At 38.6% G+C, this 23,185-nt stretch overlaps 1 protein-coding gene across 1 annotated transcript in view; it reads right to left on the bottom strand.

Moving 5' to 3' along the window:
* Nucleotides 1-2,779: 2,779 nt before the first annotated feature.
* LOC126222592 (uncharacterized) overlaps nt 2,780-23,185 on the bottom strand; it is a 112,296-nt gene continuing 91,890 nt past the window's right edge. Inside the window, exons 4-5 of the mRNA XM_049942195.1 lie at nt 10,390-10,496; nt 2,780-2,902 (exon numbers count right to left, since the gene is read on the bottom strand). Of these exons, the coding sequence (XP_049798152.1) occupies nt 2,780-2,902; nt 10,390-10,496 (230 nt within the window). The remainder of the gene's footprint in view (nt 2,903-10,389; nt 10,497-23,185) is intronic.

Here is a 23,185-nt window from a genome sequence, read left to right as displayed (position 1 = left end):
ACAGCTATGGTATTATGTTTCAGGTACTTTTCACTGTGAAATCATAATGTTCATTTACCATGGAAGAAATACCAAAAGGCAATGGAAGGAAGTGACTCCTTTATTGTTTCAGTATTTGAAAAACAAGCAATATCAAGAAAGTGATTCACTTTTAATTTCAGATGGAAACCTTGCTAGACAAAAATTTTTGTCACGCTATGCTTTCCATACTTATTAGTTCTGAAAGTGATTGACTGATTAATTTTTTTTTCTTTTTTACCGTAACTGGCCATATGTTTTCGCCTGATGGTCAGATATGCTCTTTAAGAAACAATTCATTTAAATTGTAGGTGACTTCTGCTAACTTTCAGCAACTGAAAGCTAGATCCGTCATTGATGTTCATCATGTAGGAAGTTGTTGATTGGAACTTCACACTCTCTATGAAGAAAAGGCCAAATAAAGGGACAAAGAATGTCTGAAGTTGAGGGATTCGGTTATGTAGGACCGTGGTATACAATGGCACTGTGAAAAAGTGCAGATTTTGCCAGAGTCACCTTTCAACCAGATTCACACAGTGAAGAAATCATATTTTTCCTTTCCTCCTGAGTAAGATGGACAGAATTTGAATTTTTTTGAATCCAACAACAGTAGTGGAGATGACTGATGGAATCCTCTGCTTTTCTAATGTAATTTTATATTTTTTTTGTAGCAAATGTTAGCGCCCCTTAAGGGTAAGAAAGCACAATTAGTGCAACTATTTTGTAGTTTTTTTCTGACACTAGATTGTGTTTGTGAGAAAAATGATCTGTACCAGTGATGACTGTATTTTTCAAAAACATTACTTGTTATTAGGCTCCAACGTGTGTTTTTTGTGTGGCTTCAAGTATGTTCAAGAAGTAACATAAAAGATAAGTGATTCTTCTGAAAATTGTTTACATTTAACAAGAGTGGTTTTAGTAATAACTGCCTCAAATAACTAGGGACATTGTATATTTGAGTAATTCCTGCATACTGAAATTTACTTAATGTAAAATATGTGTGTAATGGTTTAAGTGAAATTTTCTGAGATGTAGGAACCAATTTACAAAAAAACCCAGTGGCTGGGTTTTGGTTCTTAGCATTTCATGGATTTTGGGATGACATTCTTAACATGATTTTATCTGTGCAGTGGTACTTTGACTTTGTGGTAATAGAGAAAGTTTCTTTAGCTCTGTGTCTGCAAGTGCCTTTGGTTAAAGATATAAAATGTTGAAAATTTCAAGAGAGACAGGAATTTATGTGTGCCCCATTGATCCAACATGTGAAAAATCTGCTGGATAATAAAATTTAACTTCAAACACAAAGTGCTTGACAACTCCTTCAACACATAGAAGAATTACTGAGTGTGTAATAATCACTGTGAGTAATAATAATAATAAAATAATAATAATAATAATAATAATAATAGTGAATGTAAAGGATAAGCACGTAAATGATAAGTAAGTTGCCAAATCTTTCATTGAGAAAGTGTGTTGTTATTGAAAACTGACTCAGCCTGCTATAGTAGAGAGAGATCGGAATTATAGTCAATGGAACAAGGAGATAACTAGAACTGTTGATGGAACTTTTCTTTGCAGTAGTGCAGCTGCAAACATATTATTTGTAGGAGTAAGCTGCTAAAAAGATTTTTTTTAAGTATACTGCTGAAAATATTAGGTTGTAGACAACACTGGTTCTTTAGTTTAAAGTTCTTCCCACCATAGTGGTTTTTTTAGACAGTAAATATGTACAGCATTTTCTCTGCATGCACAAATTTCTATCAGAGATTAGTGACAGAGGAAAAACATTCTGGAACCAACCAGGATCTGCACAAGGGCTACATATGACATACAAAGTAATACAGTTACAGTGTACTAGTTCACAGAATGTTTATTTCTTATGTATCATGTTTACTTCCATTTCTTAGTGTACCAATTTCAAGTTTGTGTTATCTATGTGTTTGAATGGAAGAGAAATGTGGTGAGTAAAATGTATTTTCTAATCTGTATAGGCAAACTGTATTGATAGAAAATAAATATAAAAGGTGTATGAAGCAAAGTCTTGGTTCAGTTGCCTTCGTGTAATGATTATGTAGAGAAGTGAGTGCACATTGCAGTAACTACATACACAGTACTATTAACTCATTCACGTCTTATGTAATGATATAAAGATCTTTTAGCTTGAATTTCTTAAAATATTGAGTTTAAAATACATTTCTTATGAAAAGATGCATAATTTTGAGTTTTAGCCTTTATTCTTCAAAATAAAAAAGGTTATTTATATATAAAAATATTAGTTGTTAGTGTGGTCTGAATTGTCTTGTCATTATTACAGCATTTCTACACACACAGTCATACATGACGGCACATACTACATTGCACCTCTTATATGATTTACGTTCCATACTGCATTTGTGGTTTAAATTTTCCACAGTTTTAAAACAATTTAAGGGGTTTTTAATGTTTCACATGTTGGAAAATTTGGGAATAAAATGCCACCATGAAATGATGCATTATCAAAGCGTTTAAAGCATTTCTGCATTAAGTTATAAACTGAGTGCAATAAAAAAATAATCTTTCTTCAAACTTCATTAGCGTAATGTTTAAATGTTCCATACCAACATATTGCATAATTTTCTTGTATAAACACCCTGCACAAACCACAATGCAAACTCACAAAAGCTCAGCAGCAATAAACCCTACAGATTTCAATTGACGGTTTCAAGGACACCTTTCAGATGGCAACCTGGCATTTGGTGGTCGCCATATGGCTAGGCTACCACTAAACGTCCACTTCATGGCATACTTCCATGTAATCTGGATCATGCATGATGTCCTTGATCATATCCTTCAAAATGGTGTAACGTGGAAATATAGGATACACCTTTGAATTCATATACTCAGACTGCAACAGAGAGAAGAAAATACTTGATTAATATTGGTGATGATTTTAAATTCATTGGCATGCAATTGTTTTCTTACTGTTGGTTAAAAGTGCTGATTAATAACTGCAGAATAGTGTATAAAATGCAAAACTGATTGTCCAAAATACATGCAACAATTCCAGCAACTTATAATTGGGTTATACACCCTGTAGGCAAAGTAAAATTGTTTCGCGTTTCAACACAGTGCACATTCAGTTTTAGAAAATAATGTTAATTACAAGAAATAATACACAGTGAACAGGATATAATGCATAGCAACAGCTTTCTGAAATTTTTATGTATATGATATTCTGTTCTAATATACTGTGTAGTATAAGCTTTTCTGAACTACATAGATGGCGGTTATGTTATCAAAACACCATTCATTACTGTAATCCTCCTGGCCTCAGTCTCTGCTAACCCCCTGCCCCACGCCCTCTCCCACCATGCCCCTTCGCTTGTCCTGCACTGAGAAAAGCAGTTGATTGTTCCTGTGGTCACCACTCCGAAGACTGGTTTGACGCACCTCTCTGGCTAGACTACCTAATGCAAGCACCTTCGCTTCTGCATACATACCACAGCCTACATCCATTTGAATTTGTTTTGGAGCACTAGCTCTGTTAAATAGAGATGTGAAGAAAAAAGATTGTTGCCTCTTTGAATGAATCTCCCCAAGATTTCACATGGAGTGATTGAGAGAAGACAAGAAAAACCTAAATCAGTATGTCTGGACAAGGATTTTACCCTCACTCTCTCTGAAGAATTGCTACAGTGCCTGTCTCTTCTTGCCATATATAATGTAAACAAAACTGAGTTATCAAATCTTGCTGAATGAGGCTATTACTGAGCTATTTTTTAAATATATAAGAATGAGTAATGGACAGATGAAATTTGAATGTAAAAAAAATATCAGTCATGAAAAATATTCAGTATATGGACTTGAAGATTCCTTGTTTCAAAAGTGAAAGTAGACAAAGTGAGTACAGAGGAGACATATTTGATGGGAGAAGTAATAGTTGAAAGAATAAGTCAGTTAACAGCACAGTTTATGTACAAGGTGTACAACTTTGCTTCCGCCGTTTGCCAATAGGTGGCTACAATGGTGAAGTAGCGGTTGAAAGAAACAGACCGCATACATCAGGCAGTTATCTTGGACCTCGGTCAACATAACCTCATTCAAATATTAGTCTATTTGTGTCTGCATCATAAAGTTGTTCTCGATTGAAAATGTCAGTTTACAAGCCTAATTCTCGTCATTTGTGGGAGGTGTTACTGTTTTGTTTCAATATGAAGAAAACAGCGGCTGAATCCCATCAAATGCTCTCAAGTACGTATGGTAAGGATGCTATTAGTGAATAAATGTGTCATAAGTGTTTTCAATGTTTCAAGAACGGTGATTTTAAGGTTGTAGACCGGCATAGTGGTGGAAGAGAGAATGTTTTTGAAGATGCAGAATTTGAGACATTACTGAGTGAAGACTCACGTCATACTCAAGAAGACTTGGCACAATTAGTGGGAGTGACACAGCAAGCCATTTCAAAACATCTCAAGGCTATGGGCATGATTCAGAAAGAAGGAACTTGGGTCCCATGTGAGCTGAAACCAAGAGACGTTGAACAGTATTTGTGAACAGTTGCTTCAATGGCAAAAACGGAAGGGATTTCTGCATCGCATTGTGACTGGAGACGAAAGATGGATTCATTATGATAACCCTAAATGCAAAAAATTATGGGGATATCCTGGCTATGTTTCCACGTTGATGGCCAAACCGAATATTCACAGCTCCAAGATCATGCTCTGCATTTGGTGGGACCAGTTCGGTGTTGTGTACTGTGAGGTGTTAAAACCAAGTGAAACAATCACAGGTGCTCGTTATCAAATGCAATTAATGCGTTTGAGCAGAGCATTAAAAGACAAATGGCCGCTATACAGTGAGAGGCACGATAAAGTGATTTTAAAGCATGACAACACTCGACCCCACATTGCAAAAGAGGTCAAAACGTATTGGGAAACATTAAAATGGGCAGTCCTCCCACTCCCAACGTATTCTCCAGACATTGCTTCCTCTGACTGTCACCTGTTTAGATCAATGGCGCATGGCCTGGCTGACCAGCACTTTCGATCTCATGAAGAAGTTACAAATTGGATCGATTCGTGGATCGCTTCAAAAGATGAACAATTTTTTCGACACAGGATTCATACACTGCCAGAAAGATGGGATAAAGTAGCAGCCAGCGATGGAAAATACTTTGAATGATACATGTGTAACCAATTTGTTTCATTAAAGCTTCAAATACTGGGGAAAACACGGCAGAAGCAAAGTTGTACACCTTGTAAAGCAATGATGACATAAACTTAAACAGAAAACTATAGAACCTGAGTTTTAAATTAATTGACAGTAATGTAGTATATGCAGGGCTGGTCCCCTGCATATTCAGCCACCACACTCACGGCTGTACTCTGTGGGTCAGGCATGGTTTCTGCTTTGTCACAGGTTGTTGTTTGGTAACGGAAGATTCACTAGGTAGTTTAGTGCCAAGTCTCACAGCTGCCACAGCATCTGTGGGGTGGTGCAAGTCACACTGATATGTGGCATTCAGGCCGCAGTAATCAGCACTGCAGTCACAAGCACCTATTTGCATTCACGCAGTCACGTGTCCGCGTGACACTGTGCCTGTATTTCTCTGAGATGGTTACTTAGGTCACTGCTCAGTCCCTTGACAGCCACTTCTGCTCAGGGCTCCAGACCGACCGTCAACCACCTTGAGTCTACATTTTGAACCACAACACTTGCTGTCACTGCTACTCAACAGACAGCACTGTCTCATGCTTTCACCAGGATCGTCAGCTGTTGGGTGCCCATCAGTTACTCCCATGCCTCGATCTAGGAGTTAATAGCCTCTTCAGATCATTCACAGTACCTCTCGGTTCATCACCACTTCTGACAATCATGGCCCTCGCAATAGTAGGCACTTGATACACATCACATCATCAAGATGAGCTTTTCCTTTGCAATCAAGTGTGGACTGTTGAGGTTAATAAACAGAGAGATCTGTTATTGCTATGTGCAAATTCAATCTCCACTAGTCAAACCACATGGCTAAGGTTACTTCAGTAGCTATCAGGATAATGGTTTTGTGTTACAGTGCTCTTCCCTTGACTGCCATACAATACAATAGTGATGATGCTGTTGCTCTCAGGTGTGACACTCATAGTTTGTGTGGATACTCAGTACAGTGCCTGATCAAGATTCACCCTCTCCAGCACCTGCTCAAGGCTGCATTTTGCCTAGATGGCGCAGACATCATTGGCCCTCATCCCTAGGGTGGCAGTGTCCAGACAGGACAGAGCAGGCTGCTTCTTCACAAGTGTTTCAATGTTCCCTGATGGGCTGCCATTTGTTTTTGCTTGAGCAGGTTTTAATATTTTCTCAATTGATCATGTGTTTCTCATACTAACGCATTTTTGCTTGTGCAGTGATTTGGCATGATAGGGCAGCATACTCTTGTTTATTGCACTGTGACAGTCTGCATTCAAGTCCTAATAAGGTACAAGTGTGTCCATCCATGTTCTGGACATGATCTGTTCAATTCTTTGTTTCTGTGACTATGTTCATTTGCATGGATGTCCAGATTTTGGTAGGCATTTGTTGGCAGTTAGTGTTCCCGTTTTCTCAGTAGATGCAAGTTCTTATCAATGTTCTCTTTTCAGTGTAGTTCAGATGCTCCATCCATCTGTTGTCCAGTGTGTATTCTCTTGCATGATATTGTTGGTCTGCAATGTTTTCAGTAGTCCCTTGGTGTATTTTTTGTCTTTCTATGTACCATGTCTTCAGAGCTATTGTTGCCTCAGGCAACAATAGCTGGATATGCTGTTGGAACATCCCTCTACTCACTCTGGTTCTTCAGTTTTTCTCATGGTGTTTGATTGGATGTGATCAGCACCAGTGTTCGGTCAGAGTGTCCGGGAGATATATGTGACAAGCTAGGCCACCTCCTGTCAGGTTTGTTTGCAATGTTGTCATGGTGTACAGCACTACAGCACTGTTCCCTGTGTTCTCTGGCAGAAGTCCCTCTGGTGTGGGGCCCAGCCCTTGTGGTTGATGGTATCAGACACTGAGCCTCTCATCATGGACCTCGTCACAGCCAGCCCTCCTGCCTCATCAGCCCTCCTGTTATCACCAGCCCTGTAAGTGCTGATGCCTGCTCCCTTGCTGGCCCTGTCACAACCCACCCTCAAGTCATCAATGGCCCTATAGCTGCTGGCCCTCTTCGTGCTTTTCCTGACTGCCGACACTGTCACCTCCATGGCTGTTGCGGCAGCCGGCCCAATTGTTCCTGCTGGCACTGCTACCCCTCCCACCTCCACAGCCATTCCAATGGCTGGCCCAATTGTTCCTACTGGCACTTCCACACTCGTCACTGGCCCTGTCCTCTTGATGCCATTCCCAGCCATTGCAGCTGCCACCCCCATCACATCCTTCACAGCCATCCTGTTGCTGGCCCAGCCATCTCTGCTCGTGCTTCAGATGCTGTAGTGTGCTTTTTTTGGGCCTTGGGTCATGACTTCTTGGAAACTCCAACCCCTGTCCTACCTATGCCCCACCTTCCCCTTCACTACCTATGGGTGGTCAGTGACCGTTCCCCTATGCAGACACAGAGTGCTTGTTTTGTTGAGATCTTTTTTTTTTTTTTTTACATTCATTGCCTAATTCCCCTGTGGTTCTCATCAGACATCTGGTCTAACTTTACATTAATTTCTGTGCTCTCAATATTTATTTCCAGTAACTATGCCTTTTCTTCACTCCCTTTTATTTTACTGTATCTTTTATTTTCCAACCTGTCCATTTCCCTCTTCTCTTGCTACCATGTACAATACATTCAGTTTTCTGCTCTTGTTGATTCTTGCATGATTTATTTATGTAATCTCTGTCTTGCTTATTACTCTACCTTTCACCTATAAGTTCTCAGGTTTCCAAATCTCATCTGGTGCAGGCACCAACAATCAGTTTTTCCTTCTCACCCCATTTGGTAAGTCTCCCCTAATCTAGGGTTCTAGACAACTTTTCCGTAACTTTCTCCATTTCCTAAACCTTGCCAGCCCTTTACGTTCATCCCTCTTCCTTTCCCTTCAGTCCTTCCACCAGAAGAAGGAGCCACTGGCTTGTACATTTCCACACCTTTTATATGCGTTTTCTCCTGCTGTTGTTTGGTGAAAGATTATTTACATATCCAATTATGTTATATTTTCAAACATGGATTATTTTCATTGAAATACGTTTGAGGATATTTATGACAATGTTATTGACTGCAGTACCTTAACACAGTTTCAGAAATCGTAAAATTGCAAGAAGGTAGTTTTACGGGATCGGGGGGAGGGGAGATGGGAGGAAGGAGTGCAGCTCAGCTTTGGCAGTTTCGCTAAGGGTATAGGGTTACCTCAGTAGTGCTCTGTATACAGCGCTCATGTTCCCTATCATATGCATTTATTTGCATGTGTTCCTTTCCCTCTTCACATTTTCTCAATCCACCTGAAGATGGCCACTCCTTCATACCTATTAAGGTGTTGGAGACTGTGTCACTCTTAGCATGAGAACTATAATCAGTTTTGTATTAGGAATTTATAAAGTGAAAGAAGGTTTTTATTTATTTATTTTGCACAGTAATAACATTTAAAGATCTTGTACATGACAATATCCAGAATGAATCTTTCACTCTGCTGTAGAATGTGCACTTCTTAAATCTTCATAGCAGATTAAAAGTATGTTCTAGACTGCAACTAGAACCTGGAAGCTTGCCTTTTGCAGACTATTCTCTCACTGGCTGAGATATCCAAGCATCACTCACAACCCACCCTCACGGCTTCATTCCCTCTAGTAGGTACCTCCCTCCTACCTTCCAAAGTCCACAGAAGGTCTTCTATATACCTTGCTGGGATAGCAACCCTAGAAGAAAAAGTACTGTGGATAAATGGTTTAACCACAGACTAGGGCAATATTCAGAATGAATATTTCACTCTATGGTGGAGTGTGTACTTTTAATGTTTTGAAACTTCCTGGTAGATTTTTAATGTGTGCTGGAAACAATCCCCTAAACTGGGACTAACCCATTTCTCTGTGATATCTTTTCTTCCAGCACTGCTATTCCAGCAAGGTATGCAGGAGAGCTTCCACAAACTTTTGGAGGTAGTAGAAGTAATGGTTGAAAGAATAAGTCAGCTAAAAGGACAATTTATATAACTCAATGACTATTTAAACAGAAAACTATAGAAGCCAAGTTTTAAATTATTTGACAGTAATATAATATGTGCAGGGCTGAGCCCCTGCATTTTCAGCCACCACACTCATGGATGTACTCTGCAGGTCAGGCCAGGCTTCTTCTTTATCACGAGAAGTTTTTTGTCAACAGAGGATTCGCTGGGCGGTTTACTGCCAAGTGTACTGCAGCCTCTGGGGTTGGTAAGGGGTTTGCCTGAGAAAGGTAACATTCCAGGTGCCTGAAAATGGTGTAAATGCAAAACCTTCCTGTACAGTTAAGAGTTAATATATTTTTTGAGGCTATTTTCATATTATGATTTCTTTTTAAAGTTCTGGCAATAACAAGAATGAGGAAAGGCGACTATGTAGTTGATTCATGTGCAGCATACAGACATACATAACCACACACACACACACACACACACACACACACACACACACACACACACACACACACACACACACACACACACACAATGATGAGCTTAACTGACCACGAGCGACAACATCCTTGTGTAGTTATGAATGCGAATGTGCCTAATTGACATAGGAAAAGAGTAATAACTTGAATACTAGTAACTTTTCTATGATGTTTAATTTGCCTTTGCATCATGTACCATTCAACTGCAAATGAATACTTGCCATTGCTCTTTTATTTTTGTTCCTGTCCTGGAACTTCTGTTACAGTAATATGACCATCACGAAACAATGGGAACTCCAGGTAGGAACATCAGCAACATAAGGAAAAGATAAGACTGCTACTTATTGTAAAGATGGCATGTTAAGTTGCAGAAAGGCACAACTAAAAGACACTTACATATTAGCTTTTTGTCCTAGCCTTCATCAGAAAAAGAAACAAGAACACACATTCATTAACACAAGCAAGCACACCTCACGCACATGTGACTGCCATTGTTTGGTGGCTTGCAATAGGATGCATATTTGTGTGAATGATTGTGAGTGTGTTTTCTTGTTCTGACAAAGGGTAGCCAAAAGCTAATATCTAAGTGTCTTTTAGTTGTACACGTCTTTAATTTAATGTGTCATCTTTACAGCAAATAGCGGTGTATCTTTTCCTTACGTTCTATGATTATCACGAGTGTGATGTAAGTGCGAAGTTGTTATGCTTACGCATTTATAATAAAGCAGAATTTTTTGTTCTGTTTTGCAAAAGTATTGAAATCTAATGAATTATCCAGAATCAGCAAGTACCTTGAGTTCCCTTATAAGATTCCTGAGACCAGAATACTTCTTGAGCAGACGGTATAAATCATTGGTCATCTGAGTGTTTTCTGACTCAATCTGCAAAGTTGTCATATCTGGGAAAGAGAAAACATTACAAATTATTAAATAAAATTGGCATTCTACAAAAGCAGTTACAGTAAATGATTAAAATAATAAGGCTTATCCTGTCCAATACCAAATATAAGTAAACTAAATAAATAAAGTAAAAAGCAGGTAGGAGTCAATCAGTTCTGTGAATTACTATATCTAAGATTAATTCATCATCTTCATTCCTAATAAATCAATTCTGTCTCTACAAACTAAAATTTTGGTAGATACTGTTATCATCATTATCATGATCATCACCACCACCATCAATCAAAAGATCTTCCTTTTGCCTTTTTTCAACTTATACTTCAGTGACAATATTTTAGCACGCTCTTTCTATTTGCTCCCGTGTGTCACTATTTTTCCATTCAGATTAAATATATTTAGTCCTTCTCTGATATGTCCATTTCTTTTCCAATCAGTTAGCCTCTAACCAGTTACTGCTCTCAGAAATCGTATCTCTGCACTTCTATCCATTTGATCCATCATGTAGCAAGTATAGTGTTCAGTATTCATATCCATACAACATTTTTTCTCCTGTCATTGCTTTATATAGTTCAAGCAGTGTATTCTCTTCTGCAGCTGTATGCCACATTGATAATGGTACAGGAATTTCTGTAGCTTTTTACTCTTATCATCATTTTGATATGTTACTAATGTCACACCCAAGACAAACAAATTTGTTAAGTTGCTCTATTGTTCCATTGTTAAAATCTGTTTTGATGCTAAGTAGTTCACATTCTCAAAATGCCATAACTATATTTTTGATACAGAGGTATTTAAGTTACACTCATTTGCTACTTTCACAAGCAGATGCAGTCTGTATTGTAGGTCACCCTCATAATCTTTGCCTTGTGTTTATGGCATCATCAACATATCAATTAAAGAGAGTATGTGACAGGTACATCCTTGTCTAATGCAATATAACACAATACATTCCACGGTTAATTTCAAATTGTGTCAGTCCATTTAAAATTTTAATACATGTGCTTTCATAGATATTTCACATTACTCTCATCAGAGACTAAAGAACACCCTTTCCGAGTATGTCCCGGAATAACTTGATTTTGTTTACCCTGTAAATGATACTTTACAGCCACTAGAATCAGTGTTAAGTAGAAATGTTTAATGGTCAACATTTTTTTTATGAACTGTAACTGGTGAAAAAACAATCCATGCACAATCTGCCTTTACCGAAACCTTTCTGTGCATACTTGTAATTACTTCTGCTAGTACAACTCTTGTTTGATTATCTTTGTGTGTAGTCTATATGCTATGTGCAAAAAGCTTATATCCCTTTAACATGTGAATTTACTTTTATCTCCATCTTCAATATAGGATGCACTACTGTTATTTTCCATTCCTGTAGCACATCAACATTGGGATGTAAATAGTTTTTATCATGGATTACACTGACACAAGTAAGTAGTGTTAAACAGTTTATAGAAAGAAAATGATATTCATATTTGCAAAATAAGAGAGCCAATACCTAATTAAGAATTTAAAAGCAAACAATGTATCACAGTTAGTGAGTGGGAGAGTTATTTCACATCTGATAAAAAGAGAACTTTAGAGTCAATAAAATTTAAGTTTTGTCTTGATGGTACATAAAATGGGCAAAAATAGTGAATTGAGCCCATATCATCTGACAAATGAAAAGTCTCAACACGCTAAAGCTAATTAGCCCAGGTAAAATCTGCTGCTTGAGAAAGTAAGTGAAGGAAAGTTAAGAGTGTATACACTTATTGGTCATGTGGTCATTAGAGACTGAGTCAAAGGAAGTGCGGCAGAGTAAAGAACATAAGTAGAAGATCTGAATAGAAACGGTAGAAGTAACTAAATAAATTGAATTAGATTTTAAAACAGATGTAGTTGAAACAAAACCAAGGTGGCTGGTATGTACGTTAAGAGAGGTGCCAAGAACTAAACAAGTAGCCTACAGGAAATGAGAATTAAAGAAAAACTAAGAATAAGTTAGAAGATGCAACATTGTGCAGATAATTAAATAGATAATGAAGAAGGGACAACGTCATGATGTGGACAGGTGTAGGAAAGAGTATCAATGGTATTCAGGGGAGGAGCAGGGCTGTATTTAGAATGTATAGACCCCTAGGCTGAAGCTGTGGTACCAGGGCAAATTTTGTGATAACTAACCTGAAAGCAATCTTCATATTAAAAGCCTATGATGCAGCATTTTAGGTTTATTACTTAATTTTATAATTTTAAAGAATCGATGAGCTTAAGAAAATGAAAAGAACAGGAAGGATTAAAGTATTAAAAATGTTTTATTAACATTGCCATGAAGAACTATTCTCACAAAAAAGAAAGAAAAACAGAAAGTTGAGATTGTCCTTGCTTAATTCAGTACTTCAATAATTGCCATTTTATTTTGAATGATGCTGAAACATGTTTGGGCATTAAAAAGAATAGTTGTTTCCAAAACAGGTGAACCTGAACTCCCACAGTTCAGTGTTTAATTTTTTAAAATAACGTATTATAACTACAAGCAAACACGCTTGTTAGACAAATCCAAGATAACAGAAGAGATGTATCAGCCAAGCAAATTTTATCAAAGTTTAATACATATGCACTTCTTCTTAAATAATCTGCCATAAGAAGATAGTTTTAAATAATCTTATTTGCTAATTGGTTGGCACCTATACTTCACACTAATCAAGCTACTTATAACTTTTTCATAATTTTTCTGTCTTAAAAAGTAATTTTCTATACTGAATGAAGTCAAACATTGAGCCTGTATTCTAACATGGAGACTCAAAGCTTGTTTTAGATCAGCTCCAAATCTGAAAATGGTCTTTTTTCACTGTTGAAAAATCCAGGATGGAATGTAACAGTATTATGAAAAGGAAAGTTGCCACTCACAATATAGCGGAGATGCTGAGTTGCAGACAGCCACAACAAAAAGACTGTCTCAATATAAGCATTCGGCCATCACGGCCTGTGTCAAAAACAGATGACAGATACAAACACAACCACACTTATATAAAGATAATGTGCTGTTACACTATAAGAAAAACAATTTTATAATATTACTATGTCCAATATCAACCTGTAGTGGTAAAAAGTAGTGTTAGGGAATCATGAGATTGTTGTGGTTGTGGTCTTCAGTCCAGAGACTGGTTTGATGCAGCTCTCCATGCTACCCTATCCTGTGCAAGCTTCATCATCATTATGTGATTATGTATATCATAAGGCTAAAATTGACGTGTCTCCTAGCCACACTCAGCTGGCTTTTGTGTGTGTGTGTGTGTGTGTGTGTGTGTGTGTGTGTGTGTGTGTCGTCTATTTTCGACAAAGGCTGTGAGCCGAAAGCTTATGTTGTGACAGTCTTTTTGTTGTGCATATCTATGACTCAGCATCTGCACTATATGGTGAGTGGTATCTTTTTTCTCTATTGTTTGTTATCGTAACTTAAAGGTATATTCTTAGAGTGAGTTCAGTATTAAGAAAACAGCCTCTGACATTTTAGAGGTTCTCGTTTTGAGGAAATGAAATATGGAACAAATTGGCTTTCTGTGATATCTCAGCAGTTTTGTTGACTGAAGTGCCACACCTTTGACTTGATGCCACTGGGAGTTTGATGCTAGGTGGTGCAAGGTCTAAGAGGTGAAGGTCGACTTATTTCTTATTAGCTATCCTCTAAAAAAGTCAGCCAAATAAGTCTGTACAAAATAATTATGTCTATGTCTTTCATAAGTTTGCCCACCACACGGCATAAAAACAGAGAATTTTCTTTTTCAGATTTTGAATCTTTGTGGTGCAGGCCCAATTTGTGGTGTGAAGCTCTGCACAGCCTGTACATAAATGCAGACATGCAGGGGAGAGTAGAGAGTAAATTAACCTTTAACAACCCACTTTGGAGAGATGGAGGAGATACAATAAAAAGAAATGAAGCAGGGAGTGAGAAGGGGGGCTATGAGCTTCAGTTTGGCCCTGCTTTCAGTGTGACATTTGTTGTGAATGTAAACCATGTGTCTGATGGCACTGATTTGCATAAGGAACCTTGTGGCAAGTGTTTTAGTACCATAGTTGTCCACAAAGGGGAACACTTGCTCCCTCCTGGAATTTGCATTCATTGTAGAACACTAACCAATTTCTAGAAATGGTTATCAGTGACTCTACTGGACTGCAGGCTTAACACTGGTAAGCCCAGTGGGAAATACTGTGACTTTAACAATCACTATATACCTCGAATTTATTTAGTTGCTAAGGTATTCATGGGAAATTATGCTGATTCCTAGAAGCAATGGTGATTTGGCATTGTTATGTAGCAAAGATGAATGCAAAACTGTACAGAACTGGGCCAAAATGGTGTCCTCAATCTTTCATCTGAGACTTGTTCATACAGCCCTTATTGAACTTCAGATTTCTTGGTGCACAAATACCGATACCAATTTCCAGGACAACAAACATGGCAGCAGTATGCCAGCCTGACATCTGTCTCTCAGTTCCCATAAGGACACCCCTCCCATTTCTGCAGGAAGGAATAATAGTTTACTGTTTGTTTGTGGACAAAGACACCTGATGGATTGCTGAATACAGATTCAGTTTTACATGATAGAGGTACTATAGTGCTTTGTGAAGAACATGATCATGCTGTACAGTAGGTGTGTAAATTTATATTTTATATTTTGAGATAAATACATCAGTTGAAAACAGATAATGCCATTTTCTACAACAGAAGAGAGGGGGAAAATGTGATATTTTCAGGTCAAAAGCAACTCTCTGGGTCTGTGGGATGTTCCCAAACTCTATGGGGTACAACATAGTACCAAATACAGTCATAGAGCTATAAATCCTGCAGTCCAGTTCCACTGTCTGAACAATAATGTGACAAATGAAGAGACAAGGACTATCTTTGTTCAATCTGAGGCTGTCAGAAATTCACTCTACCAAGCAATTTGAGGTTGGTTTTGGGAATTTGCCCACATTCATCCAGTCAAATGCCAACCATGGGTTACGCTTTTTTCCAATAAGCCCAAAAAAATATAGCTTTCAGATCATATTTCATTCAACTTCAGTTATGCCAATCAATATTAAAAATAATAAGTGTGGAAGTAATGGAATAAATCCATTAACATGATAAGCTCTGTATTTTAATAAGCAAATCAAGCATCATTGATATCAAAGTTGAATAAGTGTGTGTATCTGAATTTTGACAAACATTACATTGTCACTTTTTGTTGCTTACTTTTGTTGATATCAAACCTGATTTTCTCAGTCATTCTGAGTACAATTAATGTTTTATGAATATTTTCTGCTTATATTTCATTGCTCACTGGTTACCATGGATGTAATAAAATGATTATATAATTTCAGATTGATGAATAAAAAAGTTAGCAGCCATATTCATATTAATAATATCAAAAGAGTGGATACACTACTAAAATATGCCTGCCATTTAGGTATCAAAGCATCAACCTTCAAATTACTAAGTGGATAATTATCAACTGCTTGAGATACTATTACTTTTGTGCACCCCGTCAAAATTAATGGTTGGGGCACAACATGTTTTCAAACTCACTGTATCAGTTACATCAAAAACAGCAATTTTAGGACTTTGCCCCCCTTCTGGATAAACTTCTGTGGTCATGCATGCACAGGACTAGAATTTGATAACTTCAATCTTTGGCTGGTATGAGTAACTTGATGATTTGTGTTTTACCATGGCCTACATTCACTAGTAAACACACATGTGCACTGCAGAGGAGCAGTCACGTCAGAATCCCTGACTTGATCTAAAAGTACAACAGCACTGATGGATATTTGCAGAAGAGCAAATAACTGACAGAGAAGTGGTTTGGGTAATGTTTGGAAGAAATTTATCCTTTTTTTTAACCTTGTGTAGGTCTAATTTCAGCTATCAGCCACTGTCTGCATGTAGTAAAAGTAAAGCAGTCATCAGTCTGTTTTGCTTTTACTAGTCATGGCTCTGTTGAAATTGGTATGCCATAACTTTTCTCCAACCTTAGAACTACAGAATCACACAGCCAGTTGTAGGGGCACATATGTGGATTGCAAACTACAATGAAACTTGGCATTTTTCACATCAAGATTGCCAAAGGTGAATGAAGTGATAAGTGACAGATGAAAATCCTAGAACCAGCCAGGGATTGAACCCAAGTTCTTCAAATTTGTGGTACAGCATTTTCCCATTTAACCACAGAGTTATCAAGTCACGCTACACTGCACATAGAAACTGCTTAATCAAGCTGAGGCCAATAAAACAACAAAAATCAAAAGATTTTTGGAAATATGTTTACAGGCAAGACTGTGCGAGGAAAAATTTCAAGAAAAAGACTGAATGAAACTTGTAGAATCTGAAAATGATATTGAACTGTTAACATGTTTGTTGTGAGAATTTGTGTTAGTGTCTATCTATCTACCAAGGAAGCATTACAAGGTGAGATATGAGGCACATGTCAAAATTAAGTAATGATTGTATAATGTAATTGGGTAGATAAAAAAATCTACTCAGCAGGTAGCGATAGGAGAACACACATATAAAGATATTAAAGTTTGCAAGCTTTCAGTTAGTTAGTTAGCTGGTTGCGTGTTCCATTGATCAATCGCACGGTACAATAGCCGTTATGATGTGGAACGTGTCAAGTGCACAAAATGCATATACTATATTTATATGGTAGATTTATTTATTCCTATCCAAGATTTAATCTATGGTATAGAAGGAGTTGTCAAGGAGATATGATTTCAATTTATTTTTGAAGCTATTACTGCTGTCTGTCAGACATTTTATTTCATCTGGTAATTTGACAAAAAATTTTATAGCAGCATATTTTACCTCTTTCTGTGCCAAAGATAGGTTGAGTAAAAGATAGTGTAAGTCATTATTTCTTCTGGTATTATAATCATGAATGTCACTGTTGTTTTTAAACTGGTCCATGTTGTCGAGAACAAATTTAATTAGTCAGTAAATGTACTGTGAGGCTGTTGTAAGAATTCCCAATCTTTTAAAAAGATGCCTACAAAATGTGCGACTATGAACCCCACACATCAATCTAATCGCTTTCTTTTGAGCAGTGAATACTTTTTGTCTAAATGTTGAGTTACTCCAAAGTATTATTCCATATGACATCAGAGAGTGAAAGTATGTTAGCTTACTAATTTCTATATCCTCAAAATTGGCAATTATTCTGATTGCAAAAGTTGATGAACCTTGTCGCTTTAGAAGATCCAAAATATGAATTTTCCAATTATGATTCTCATCTATATGTACACCCAAAAACGTAGTATGCTCTACCCTGTCTACTGACTTCTGTTGATGTATTATATTTATTGAAGGAACTGTACTTTCTGCAGCAGAAAATTGGATGTACTGTGTTTTTTCAAAGTTTAGAGCAAGCCCATTTGCAGAAAAACAATTAATGACTTTTCCAAAGACCTTATTTGCATCATTTTCAATTGGAGTTTCTTTTACTGGATTAATAGTGATGCTTGTATTATCAGCAAACAGTGTCAGTTCAGCTTCCTATTTCAGATAGGAAAGGAGGTCATTCACATATATCAGGAACAGAAGGGGACCCGTGGTTGAACTCTGTGGAACCCTGTGACTGCTTCTTTTGGCAGAAGGACTGAAGGGGAAGGACGAGGGGTGAAGAAAAAGGTTGGGGGGGGGGGGTTGTTTGGGGAAGGAGACCAGACAGCGAGGTCATCGGTCTCATCGGATTAGGGAAGGATGGGGAAGGAAATCGGCCGTGCCCTTTCAAAGAAACCATCCCGGCATTTGCCTGGAGCGATTTAGGGAAATCACGGAAAACCTAAATCAGGATGGCCGGGTGCGGGATTGAACCGTCGTCCTCCCAAATGCGAGTCCAGTGTCTAACCACTGCACCACCTCGCTCGGTGAGGAAAAAGGTCCGGTAAGTTTAGGAAAAGAAGTAGAGTTCAGAAAAGTCGCATAAAACCCCAGGTCACAGAGACTAATGGGATGGGACGAGAAGGAAATACTGAGTGTTGGGGACTGCACTGGACAAGACTTGAAAACAGGAGAGTTTAAAGGTGGAAGACAGTAATATGCAAGACAGAGATTACTGTAAATTTTTTTTTTTTTTTGGTCATCAGTCTACTGACTGGTTTAATGCGGCCTGCCACGAATTCCTTTCCTGTGCTAACCTCTTCATCTCAGAGTAGCACTTGCAACCTACGTCCTCAATTATTTGCTTGACGTATTCCAATCTCTGTCTTCCTCTACAGTTTTTGCCCTCTACAGCTCCCTCTAGTACCATGGAAGTAATTCCCTCATGTCTTAGCAGATGTCCTATCATTCTGTCCCTTCTCCTTATCAGTGTTTTCCACATATTCCTTTCCTCCCCGATTCTGCATAGAACCTCCTCATTCCTTACCTTATCAGTCCACCTAATTTTCAACATTCATCTATAGCACCACATCTCAAATGCTTCGATTCTTATCTGTTCCAGTTTTCCCGCAGTCCATGTTTCACTACCATACAATTCTGTACTCCAGACGTACATCCTCAGAAATTTCTTCCTCAAATTAAGGCCAGTATTTGATGTTAGTAGACTTCTCTTGGCCAGAAATGCCTTTTTTGCCATAGCGAGTCTGCTTTTGATGTCCTCCTTGCTCCGTCCGTCATTGGTTATTTTACTGCCTAGGTAGCAGAATTCCTTAACTTCATTGACTTCGTGACCATCAATCCTGATGTTAAGTTTCTCGCTGTTCTCATTTCTACTACTTCTCGTTACCTTCGTCTTTCTCCAATTTACTCTTAAACCATACTGTGTACTCATTAGACTGTTCATTCCATTCAGCAGATCATTTAATTCTTCTTCACTTTCACTCAGGATAGCAATGTCATCAGCGAATCGTATCATTGATATCCTTTCACCTTGTATTTTAATTCCACTCCTGAACCTTTCTTTTATTTCCGTCATTGCTTCCTCGATGTACAGATTGAAGAGTATGGGCGAAAGGCTACAGCCTTGTCTTACACCCTTCTTAATACGAGCACTTCGTTCTTGATTGTCCACTCTTATTAATCCCTCTTGGTTGTTGTACATATTGTATATGACCCGTCTCTCCCTATAGCTAACCCCTACTTTTTTCAGAATCTCGAACAGCTTGCACCATTTTATATTGTCGAATGCTTTTTCCAGGTCAACAAATCCTATGAAAGTGTCTTGATTTTTTCTTTAGCCTTGCTTCCATTATTAGCCGTAATGTCAGAATTGCCTCTCTCGTCCCTTTACTTTTCCTAAAGCCAAACTGATCGTCACCTAGTGCATTCTCAACTTTCTTTTCCATTCTTCTGTATATTATTCTTGTAAGCAGCTTCGATGCATGAGCTGTTAAGCTGATTGTGCGATAATTCTCGCACTTGTCAGCTCTTGCCATCTTCGGAATTGTGTGGATGATGCTCTTCCGAAAGTCAGATGGTATGTCGCCAGACTCATATATTCCACACCAACATGAATAGTCGTTTTGTTGCCACTTCCCCCAATGATTTTAGAAATTCTGATGGAATGTTATCTATCCCTCCTGCCTTATTTGACCGTAAGTCCTCCAAAGCTCTTTTAAATTCCGATTTTAATACTGGATCCCCTATCTCTTCTAAATCGACTCCTGTTTCTTCTTCTATCACATCAGACAAATCTTCACCCTCATAGAGGCTTTCAATGTATTCTTTCCACCTATCTGCTCTCTCCTCTGCATTTAACAGCGGGATTCCCGTTGCACTCTTAATGTTACCACCGTTGCTTTTAATGTCACCAAAGGTTGTTTTGACTTTCCTGTATGCTGAGTCTGTCCTTCCGACAATCATATCTTTTTCGATGTCTTCACATTTTTCCTGCAGCCATTTCGTCTTAGCTTCCCTGCACTTCCTATTTATTTCATTCCTCAGCGACTTGTATTTCTGTATTCCTGATTTTCCCGGAACATGTTTGTACTTCCTCCTTTCATCAATCATCTGAAGTATTTCTTCTGTTACCCATGGTTTCTTCGCAGCTACCTTCTTTGTACCTATGTTTTCCTTCCCAACTTCTGTGATGGCCCTTTTTAGAGATGTTCATTCCTCTTCAACTGTACTGCCTACTGCACTATTCTTTATTGCTGTATCTATAGCGTTAGAGAACTTCAAACGTATCTCGTCATTCCTTAGTACTTCCGTATCCCACTTCTTTGCGTATTGATTCTTCCTGACTAATGTCTTGAACTTCAGCCTACTCTTCATCACTACTATATTGTGATCTGAGTCTATATCTGCTCCTGGGTACGCCTTACAGTCCAGTATCTGATTTCGGAATCTCTGTCTGACCATGATATAATCTAATTGAAATCTTCCTGTATCGCCCAGCCTTTTCCAAGTATACCTCCTCCTCTTGTGGTTCTTGAACAGGGTATTCGCTATTACTAGCTGAAACTTGTTACAGAACTCAATTAGTCTTTCTCCTCTTTTATTCCTTGTCCCAAGTCCATATTCTCCTGTAACCTTTTCTTCTATTCCTTCCCCTACAACTGCATTCCAGTCGCCCATGACTATTAGATTTTCGTCCCCCTTTACATACTGCATTACCCTTTCAATATCCTCATACACTTTCTCTCTCTGTTCATCTTCAGCTTGCGACGTCGGCATGTATACCTGAACTATCGTTGTCGGTGTTGGTCTGCTGTCGATTCTGATTAGAACAACCCGGTCACTGAATTGTTCACAGTAACACACCCTCTGCCCTACCTTCCTATTCATAACGAATCCTACACCTGTTATACCATTTTCTGCTGCTGTTGATATTACCCGATACTCATCTGACCAGAAATCCTTGTCTTCCTTCCACTTCACTTCACTGACCCCTACTATATCTAGATTGAGCCTTTGCATTTCCCTTTTCAGATTTTCTAGTTTCCCTACCACGTTCAAGCTTCTGACATTTCACGCCCCGACTCGTAGAACGTTATCCTTTCGTTGATTATTCAATCTTTTTCTCATGGTAACCTCCCCCCTTGGTAGTCCCCTCCCGGAGATCCGAATGGGGACTATTCCGGAATCTTTTGCCAATGGAGAGATCATCATGACACTTCTTCAATTACAGGCCACATGTCCTGTGGATACACGTTACGTGTCTTTAATGCAGTGGTTTCCATTGCCTTCTGCATCCTCATGTCGTTGATCATTGCTGATTCTTCCGCCTTTAGGGGCAATTTCCCACCCCTAGGACAAGAACCTCTATCCACTCCTCCGCCCTCTTTGACAAGGCCGTTGGCAGAATGAGGCTGACTTCTTACGCCGGAAGTCTGCGGCCGCCAATGCTGATTATTTATCAAAATTTAGGCAGTGGCGGGGATCGAACCCGGGACCGAAGACGTTTTGATTATGAATCAAAGACGCTACCCCTAGACCACGGGTACTCACTACTCTGTCATTACTGTCAAAATATCATGCATAAGTTAATATGAACAGAAAACTAAGTTCATTATACATGTTAGAGTTGGAAGGGGGGCAGTGAGAAATAAACAGATCATAAAATAAAAGGTATAGAAAAGTAAACGAGAGTGAAGAAAGGAATAGTTACTGTGAAGAAATTAACATAAATTAAAGCCAGGTGAGTGGTGAAACCAAGGACATGTTGTAGTGTCAGTTCCCACTTGCATAATTCTGGAAACTGATGTGTGGAGAAAGAGTCCAGGTGGCAAGTGTGGTGAAACAGGCATCAAGTTCACAACTGTCATATTTTAGAGCATGCTCTGCAACAGGATATTGCATGCTGCCAGTATACACCCTTTGACTACACCCATTCATCCCAACTGATACCTCGATAATAGTCATGCCGATGTTAAAGGCCAAACATAGTTTACATAACAGCTGTTATACGATAAATGTCATTTCACAGGTGGCTCTCCCCTTGATAGCATATGTTTTGCCAGTTGCAGGTCTGGTATAGGTGGTGGTACAAGCTTGCATATGGCAAGTCTTACAGTGGGGACAGTCACAGGGGTAAGAACAGTCACCCGGGCCTTATATAGCCATGGGAACCAGGATGGCTCCTTTCTTTGTCAACCTTTTCATGGGTCACTTGGATGGTGCTTTCCTGGGATCCATAAGCCTTCAGCCCATGGTTTGGTTTAGACACATCAATGACATCTTTGCCATAAGGACTCATGATGAGGCTGACCTGTTAAAATTCTTCGAATCTCTAAAGATATTCTCTCTGTTTAAATTTCACATGGTCCTGCTCTGAATCCCATGCCACCTTCACTGGCATTGGTCTCATCCACATCGAAGGTCAGCTACCCACTTCCGTTCACATGAAACCTACTAACCAACAACAGTATTTACATTTTGACAGTCGTCATCCTTTCCACGTCAACAGCCTCCACTAGACACAATTACACCATCAGCCTAGTTCAAAATCAGACATTCCGGGCCATCACATCCAATCCTAGTACTGCTGATTCCTCCAAAAAATGACTTAACAGTTCATAACTTCCCACCTCTATCACATACAGTGCACTTAACTTTCGATTCTTATTAACTTATGCATTATGTTTAGGCAGTAATCTTTTTCTTATGTATTACCCTATCTTCAACCTTCAATCTCTCAGTTTTCAAATCTTATCCAGTGTAGTCCCCAAGAATCTGTCTTTCCTTCTCATCATGTCTGGTAAGTCTCCCCTGATACAGGATACT

Source organism: Schistocerca nitens, chromosome 1 (genome assembly GCF_023898315.1).
Source record: "Schistocerca nitens isolate TAMUIC-IGC-003100 chromosome 1, iqSchNite1.1, whole genome shotgun sequence".
In the NCBI taxonomy this organism is placed as follows: Eukaryota; Metazoa; Arthropoda; class Insecta; order Orthoptera; family Acrididae; genus Schistocerca; species Schistocerca nitens.
This window is presented reverse-complemented; position numbering and strand designations above follow the sequence as displayed.